General features: G+C 43.4%; 1 protein-coding gene across 1 annotated transcript; it reads left to right on the plus strand.

Annotated features, from left to right (window-relative positions):
• The first annotated feature begins 6,014 nt into the window (after positions 1 to 6,014).
• On the plus strand, positions 6,015 to 7,950 carry LOC126937345 (keratin-associated protein 5-5-like). Its single transcript, XM_050760722.1, has 2 exons — positions 6,015 to 6,127; positions 6,754 to 7,950. Exons 1-2 carry the CDS (start codon positions 6,015 to 6,017, stop codon positions 7,016 to 7,018), a joined length of 378 nt encoding a protein of 125 aa, XP_050616679.1. The 3' UTR covers positions 7,019 to 7,950.
• Positions 7,951 to 9,121: the final 1,171 nt, after the last annotated feature.

A 9,121-nucleotide genomic window follows, 5' to 3' on the forward strand; every position in this document is an offset into this window, starting at 1 on the left:
TTGAGGAATACGGTAATAAGAAAATGAATCTGGCCGGGTGCGGTGGCTCACACCTGTAATTCCAGCACATTGGGAGGCCGAGGCGGGCGGATCACCTGAGGTTGGGAGTTTCAGACCAGCCTGATCAACATGGAGAAAACCTGTCTCTACTAAAAATACAAAATTAGCTGGGCGTGGTGGTGCATGCCTGTAATCCCAGCTACGCAGGAGGCTGAGGCAGGAAAATCGCTTGAACCCAGGAGGCAGAGGTTGTGGTGAGCCAAGATCGTGCCATTGCCCTCTAGACAGGGCAACAAGAGCGAAACTCCATCAAACAAAAAAAAAAAAAGAGAGAGAAAATGAATCTGACACAGATCCTGCTCTGAGGTAGCTGGAATCTCCGTTCCTTTCTGCCTCCAATTTCTGTTTTAATTCTGTAATCACTTAAGCAATTGAATGAAAATTTGAAAATCCAATTTATTGTTTGCATCTATGTATTTTGTCTATAACTTTAATTTTTTGCTGACATTGAAGCAATTTGTGATTTTTATGTACCACTGCCATCGCTATGGTAGAGCACCTACATTGGATTTCATTTCCATTTTCATTTCTCTGTTTTAACACATCATAGGCACAACCACGGTTTCATAGACCTGGAAAAAAATTCTGCTTTCTAATTGACTTAGAATGGAACACTTTCCATAGAGTACATAAACACTGATAGAGTTTTGAAGTTCATCTCTTCATTTCTTTTTAAGAATGTATTGTAAACTTTAGTATGTTGTTTCGATGGAAAGAGATAAATACATCTGCAGAAAGACTACAGTATTTTTAAAGACTTTATTCCATTGCCTTCTGGTAATGGAAAAAAAAATCAGACTTCAAACTCACTAGACCTAGGGTGGTTTGGTTTGGTGAGGTAACATTCCAGATGGAAATTCTGAAACTGAAAGAGAGTAACACAAATCAGATGTTCATCCAAGGGACTGAAGATGTGTGTGTGCATGTAAATACAGCCTCTGGATTATCAACATGTGATTTTCTTACAGCGATTGTCATGCACAGCATGATACAGGCTGCTCTCAGTAAGCAACCGGCTTTGAAGCAATCCATCATGCTTGGCTCTGTAGATCTTGTGATCTTGTAATTTTTCTTTACCCGTGATACATTTACCAACATCCCCCTGAATTATACATCCCACTGCAGACTCGTGCTATGCGCCTCCTGCTTCCTTTGCTGGCTGGGTGAGGGAGACCCTGTGTGATTGAAGGGGAGAAACACTTCACTACCCCTCATCTTCAATGTACAGCCAAGGGGCCTTGCTTGGGTGATACAAAAGTTTATAAAGAAACACGATGATTAAAGCTGGGGTGGCTCCACTGGTCATTGAGATTATGGATGACTTTTATTTTTAAAATGTTTCTCTATACTTTTCAATATTTTTTCAGTGCATGTGTGCTACTGTTTCCAAAATTATTTTAAGCACACAATTTTAAACACACACACACACACACATAAAAGCAAATATACCAAAATGATACGGTTATGGGAGTTGGAGTGGCTTTTATATTCTTTATATTTTTATGCATTTTCCAAATACTGTTTTTCTCAAAGAAACAAATTATATACACAAAATAACCTGGGAACTACCAGAAAGAAAAGATTTTCTGCATGGAAGTTAATAAGCATTATGTAGCAGTCTTTAAAATTCTGATCTCGGCTGGGCTCGGTGGCTCATGCCTGTAATCCCAGCACTTTAGGAGGCCGAGGCAGGTGGATCACGAGGTCAGGAGATCGAGACCATCCTGGCTAACAAGGTGAAACCCCGTCTCTACTAAAAAAAATACAAAAAATTAGCCGGCCGTGGTGGTGGGCGCCTGTAGTCCCAGCTACTCGGGAGGCTGAGCAGAAGAATGGCGTGAACCCAGGAGGCGGAGCTTGCAAGCTTGCAGTGAGGTGAGATCGAGCCACTGCACTCCAGCCTGGGTGACAGAGCGAGACTGTCTCAACAACAACAAAAAAAATTCTGATCTCTTAGCATCTAGATTCCCATTGTTTTCACACTCTACTCCGGGTATTGCTTCTTGATACATGTTAACATTTAGTTTGAAATCTTGCAGCTTTCTTGACTGTTTAAGTATTTTCAACATTTCTGACTATTCACTCTGCATCTTTGAGGCTTCTGAAAAGCAAACCTATTTTTCTTTCTCCCCAAAACACATACACACACACACCGCAGCCATACACATATACACGCAAATACACCTCACAGTGGCAAGCTCTGGCTAGCAGAAATATGATTTGTTTTGTTGGTTTGTTTTGCTTTGCTTGTCTATATTTTGAAATTTTCTTCACTGTCACAATATTGTTTCTGTAATAATGAACAGTTTACCTGTTTGTTTGTTTTAACAATAAACTAAACATCCAACATTTGCCTCCCAGGCAAATAAATAAAACACTGTTCTGTATTATTACCAACACTTGGCATTATCAGAAATTTCCAATTCTGGAAATCCAGTGGGCATATAGTGTTATCCAGAGTGGTGTTAAGTTGCATTTTCTGATTATTAATGAGACAGCCATCGGTGTTTTTGTCTAGCTCTGCATAAAACCTACCTTGTTTTTACATTACAATTTTTAAAAAATAATAAACCTTGATATCTGGTAAGGCAGCTTCTCCAACCTTGGTCTAAATCTACACTATCCAATATGGTGGATACTCTCTACATGTGTTTATTGAGCCCTGGAAGTGCAGAGTGCAGCTAGTTTAAATTGAGGCATGTTGTAAATGGAAAATACACATCAGATTTGGAAAGTTTAGTACCAAAAAAGAATATTTACTGATAATTTTTATATTGATTACATGTTGAAATGATATTTTGAGTGTCCTGGGTTAAGTAAAATATGTTATTAAAATTAATTACAGTAATTTCCTTTTACTTTTTAAAGTGTACCTACTAGAAAATTTAAAAATGCATAATGGCGCCGGGCGCAGTGGCTCACACCTGTAATCCCAGCACTTTGGGAGGCCGAGGTGGGCAGATCACGAGGTCAGGAGATCAAGACCATCCTGGCTAACACAGTGAAACCCCGTCTGTACTAAAACATACAAAAAATTAGTTGGGGGTGGTGGCAGGCACCTGTACTCTGAGCTACTCGGGAGGCTGAGGCAGGAGAATGGCGTGAACCCGGGAGGCGGAGCTTACAGTGAGCCGAGGTGGTGCCACTGTACTCCAGCCTGGGTGACAGAGCGAGACTCCATCTGAAAAAAAAAAAAATGCATAATGGCTTACATCTTTGGCTCAGGTTGTATTTCTCTTGGACAGTGCTATTCTAGAACAATCTGATTTTTTAATTTCTTCTTAAGTCAAAATTGGTACATTTTCTCCTACAAAACTTTCCATTTTGTCTAATCTTTCAAATATATTAGCATAAAGTTGTTCATAATAATATATTATGATCTTTTAAAATGTCTATAGCATTTGTAGTGGTGTCTCCCTTTTTATAAAATTTCCAATTTTGGTTATTTGTGGTTTCTCTCTTTTTCTTGATCAGTCATACCAGAAGTTTGTCAATTATTAATATCTTTAAAGAACCAACTTTTGACCTTGTTGGTCCTCATTTTATATGTTTACTTTGTATTTCACTAACTTCTGCTCCTATATTTATTACTTTATTTCTATCCTCTTTATGTTTATTTTGCTGTTTCTTTTTCCAGTTACTGAGATGGAAATTTGAATTGTTGATTTTCAGACTTCTACATCAACAATTTTTCTTTCAACTACTGAGCAAAGTGTTTTAAAATTTCCTCCTGTGATTGTGGGTTTATCTATTTCTTATTTTAGGTGTCAATTTTTGTTTAATATATTGAGGTTATACTATTAGGTACATACAAATTTAAATTTATTTTTATTGTGAATCTAGCCTTATATCATTATGAACTGGCTCTTAAAGAATACATAAGTAATTATGAACAGACTGTTGATAGAAATATGGAGGTAAAAGCCTTTCTGATGTAGTCTCAGACGTAAATGAGGAGTGTTATTGGATGACGGGGGAAAGGCTATCCTTATTTTACAGTGGCAAATAACTTGACTGAATTGTGTTTGTGTCCTAGTGTTTTGTGGAAGGTAGGACTTGCAAGGGATTAACTGGATATTTTGCTGAGGAGATTTCTAAGCAAAGTGATGAAGAAGTGACTTGGTTCTTCCCAGTTGCTTGTAGTAAAATGCAAGAAGAGGGAAATGAATTGAAAAAGGAATTGTTAAGCAAAAAGGAACCAGAGTTTAAAAATTTGGAAAATTCTCAGTCTGTTCATATTACAAAAAATGAGAAAGTGGGTACTGAAGAGAACACTAAGGGTGTGGTGGACCAACCGTTTCATAAAGAGATGAGTGTGGCTGTGTACCATGAACTTAATCAGCCATTTCAACAGAGGCCAAGAATACAGATGGGATTACGCCTGCAGAGACACTGCTAGCTGGGACTGAAGAAAAAAACAGAACATGGGATGGAATGAAGGAAGGCCGTGAATTTGTGCTGTCCTCTAGGAAAAGGGATGAAGGACCCTGAGGCAATTTGGAGGTCCTCTGCCTTGGTTTCAACAGTCCAGACAACCTCTAGCCAAAGACATGGGGGCACGATCTTTGCCTGGCAGAGAAGTTAGGAGTGAAACTTCTGGCCAGGAGAGCTGCTGGGGTAGGACCTTTACCCTAGTGGCTCCAGAAGGCACCAAACCAAGGAGGGCTACTCCCAAGCCTTAAGATTTCATGGAGTTTGCCTTGGAGTTTGGCCTTGCTTGGGACTGGGTCACCCCTTCCTTCTCTGTTTCTTGCTTTTGGAATGGGAATGCCTACCTATGCCTGTCCCACCAATGTATTTTGGAAGCATGCGGCTTCTTTGGTTTCACAGATTTACAGCTGGAGAGGAATTCTGCCCCAGGATGAATCATACCTCGAGTCTCACCGTACCTAATTTAGATGGTATTTAGAAAAGACTTTGGACTTTAGACGTTAGAGTTGTTGCCAGAATGAGTTAAGACTTTGGGGGATGGAATGAATGTACAGATGCTCCTTGACTTAGAACGGGGTTATATCCCAATAAACCCACTGTAAGTAAAAAAGATCATAAGTAAAAATGCATTCAGGACCCTGATAAACCCATGGTAAAGTCAAAAAATCAGAAGATGCTCTTCAACTTACAGTGGGGTTATTGATTTCCTGATAGACCCATCTCAAAATTTAAAAATTGTAAGTTGAACCGTCATATGTTGAGGACCATATGTATTTGGCATATGAGAAGGACATGAATTTTGGGGGCCAGGGGTAGAATGCTATGGACTGAACTTACGTGTCTCCCTAAAATTCATATGTGATGACCCTAGTTTCTGATATGATGAGGAAACGGATGTTCGCTGTTTAGACCACCCAGTCTATGGTATTCTTTTTATATCACCTTGCACTGACTAAGACAGGCATTTATAAAACACAGTTGCTCTGGCACTAAAAGGAACAAATTATATGCAGCAATAAGGGTGGGTGTTAAAAAATGTTGTGCTGAGTGAAAAATGCCAGACCCTCCCCCAACATATCCTCTACGTAATTCCATTTCTATGAAGTTCTATAATTGGCAGGGCAAATCTAATGTATGTGATTGAGATCAGATCAATGGCTGCTTTGGGGGTGTGGGGCGGGAGTCACTGGGAAGGGGTACAGGGAAACTTTCTACGGGATGGACGCACTCTGTATCGTCCTCAGGATATTCATTTGTCAAACCCCATGGAACTCTACAATTAAGACCTGTGCATTTCACTGTATGTAAATGAAACCTCAGTAAATGGGATATGTGATATATGTGTGTGTGTGTGTGTATATACACGTGTGTGTGTGTGTATGTATCTGTTCTTCGCCCTACCCCCTTTCCATTCCTGTCCTAAGAAGATAGAAGATCTAGGAAGTAGAGAATGCAGTCCCAGAGAAAGGAAGGCAGTCCCAAGGGTGGCCACAAAAGAAGTCCTAGAATGACCGAGAAGGAGAATGGCGGGCTCCCGTGGGGACGTCTGCAAGAAAATAGTGGCCGAGATGGATGACTTCATGAGGAAGCTGGAGGATGTTCCTTGTGGGAATTTGTACCAGGAGGTTATTAAAAGGTGTGAGAAAGAAAACTAAGGAAAAAGAAAAGAAAAGCAATCATGAACACAGCGGCCAGAGGCAGTAAGGACAGAGGCCTAGTCACAGTGCCCTACAGTGCTCGTTGGGAGTAATATGTATGTAGGCAGGATAATGTAAATGCTATATGTTATTTAATCCTACAATTTGTAACATAATTCTATTGAAGGGCTGCTGAGGGAGGGCTCCTTGACCATCATGTGAAGTTGGTAGTTAAAACGGATGAATCAGAAGAGGTCAGGGTGCACACATTACTTACAATCATGAACATGTGAATGCCAGGAAAAAAAATTGCTTAAAAATTATGTGGACTTTAAATTCTATCTACTAGGCCACATTCGTCTTTTCCAGTAACAAAATTGAACCCTCAAAGGAGGTTCCTAGGGCAGTTTGAAAAGACCCAAAGCTGTTTACTAATGTAGTTTATTAATTGAAGTGGCCCTGGAGTCACACACCACAGGTACCACAATTTGTCATGACATTTGGCCCTCCACGTCCAAGGGTTCCACATACACGGATTCAACAAACCTCAGGTCAAAAGTATTCAAAAAATAAATAATAATAATAAGAAGAAGAATGCAACCATATGACACCGTCCAGCTGCCTGACTGCCTCTTCGCCTCTCCCGCGGGAACTCCAGCGTCTCCTTGGCTCGAAATGGACCCCACGGTTCCAGCACCACTGGCAGCTCCTGCACCTGTGCTGGCTCCTGCAAATGCAAAGAGTGCAAATGCACCTCGTGCAAGAAGAGCTGCTCCTGCTGCCCCGGGGGCTGTGCCAGCTGTGCCCAGGGCTGCATCTGCAAAGGGGCGTCGGAGAAATGCAGCTGCTGTGCCTGGTGTGGGGACAGCCCTGCTCCCAGATGTAAATGAAGCAACATGGGTACAAACCTGGATTTTTTTTTTCATACAACCCTGAGCCATTTGCTACATTCCTTTTTCTATTAAATATGTAAATGACAATAAAACACTTTTGACTTGAAAAAAATAATGCAACAATATGAAGTAATACATATAAAAATACAGTGTTAACAACTATATACATAGCGTTTACATTGTTTTAGGTATAGTCATCTAGAGATGATTTAAAGCATATGGGACAGTGTGTGTGGGCTTTGTGTACGTACTGTGCCACTTTATGGAGGAGACCTGAGCATCTGCTGCTTTTTAGCATCCACGGGGGTCCTGAGACCAATCCCCTGAAGACACTTAAGGTTGGCAATACTCATTTATTTGTTTACTTGGTTTCAGAAGTTCAGACGAAAACCAGGGAAGCAAAAATTATTGAAGGTAGCTCTGAAGCAAGCAAGAGGGAGAAGCCCTTACCTCTCTGCTGTGTGGGGCAGGAGTCCCTCTCCTGAAGCCGCTGGCAAGACTAGACCTTTCTCACACATCCCCCACCGCAGCCTCGTTATCAGCCAGTCTGTTCAATACGGTGTTTCCTCAGTTCTCAGATCTTCTGTTCTGAAACCCACCATCAATTTAATAACAGCTTTGCAGCTGACAAGTCTGCTTTGACCTGAATTGCAAAATGCATCTCAATTTCAGAAATATTAATATGTAGAAAACCACGTATCTCTCCACCAAAGAGTCTGTTACAGGACCCTGGCTTGGGTCTTGTTCCACACCTCCCATCCTGGCCTGTTGGTGGGTATTTTTGTACAGCTGAACAGTGAGTCCATGGTGCATTCCCAGAGCCCCCAACAGCTCAGGCCTTCATGCTCTTGGCTGTACCAAGTGTTGGCTGCCCACAGCTCTCAGCTGAATTCCTCTCTATGATTTGCCTTCAGCTCAACACAGCCACTTTCCCGAGTTCATGCCCCTTCCCCAGGACAGCTGCGTCCAGTGGGCGATGGGGCAGGGGTGCGAAAGCCCTGCCTTCTGAGGGCTGTTTCCGCGCCAGACCTGCCCTGGGGCTGGCGAAGGCCTCGTGGAGACTGCCTCGCAGCTCAGCTCCTCTCTGCCTCATCCTGCCTCTTTCTCTTGCTTCCCAGACGTTGATCCTGAGAGCACCTCAATAAACTTCAGGGGCAAATCTCAGAATCAGCCTCCTGAGGTCCCAACTGGGACAAAGTCTCATTTCAGCCTCTTGTCGTTCCCTTCACGCCGCAGGCATTTCAGGGGTTCATGACTGACAACCCCGTCCAGTCTCCGTGCAGACATGAACCCATGACGCCTGGAGCCCTCCCTGACTTCCTAAGGCCCTGAGCTGGTGCTTTTCTGGGCCGGGCCCATCATGAGGCTCCTGACAGATGAGGTGACCATCCCGCTCTGCTGCCGACCTGACATGCGGCTTCTGCAGATTGCTCACGGTCCCTCCGCCTCAGGTCCTCATCTGTCAAAAGGGAGGATTCAGGAGGAGGACTGTGGTGAGGCGTTAAGCACAGGCCTGGCACATGGCAGGGGCTCACTCCTTTCTCCTGCCTCCCATTCCAGGTCGTGCAGTATCCCAGTCCTCCACCTGACCCGCTCCTGTCTGAACATCCTGCTGCGAGTCAAGGCAAATGGGCTCAGCCACTGTCCCACCCCACCGGGCCTGGAGTGGACTCCCCGTGAGCCTGCAGAGGGGCAGGATGCTGAGCAGCAGGCCACGCGGGAGCGCCGGGGGTCTCCCCCAGCCCCAGGGAAGAGGCGGTTTTATTCAGTGAACCAAGAGGGGATGAAGGGGAGAGCGCAAGCGGCCTCCTGTTCCCTTGGGAACTTGAGGGGGTGTCGGGATGTGTTTCCTTTCTGCACTCAGCTGGGAAAGAGCTGGTGGAGACTTTTCCCCTCTGAGCAGAGAGAGAATTCTCTTCCCCTCCCCCGCCCCGCCCCCGTCCACTCCCACAGCCACCAGTTCTCTGGGCAACCCTAGTTAGCAGTTTGGGCCTTTCTTTCTGCACACAATTGACGTGGAGGGCCTGAGTCTGGCCCATTCAGACGCCACATGGAACACTGTTTTTGTCACTGCACTCTCATCTTCTAGAAGCATAGCCT

This window comes from Macaca thibetana, chromosome 15 (assembly GCF_024542745.1).
Source record: "Macaca thibetana thibetana isolate TM-01 chromosome 15, ASM2454274v1, whole genome shotgun sequence".
In the NCBI taxonomy this organism is placed as follows: Eukaryota; Metazoa; Chordata; class Mammalia; order Primates; family Cercopithecidae; genus Macaca; species Macaca thibetana.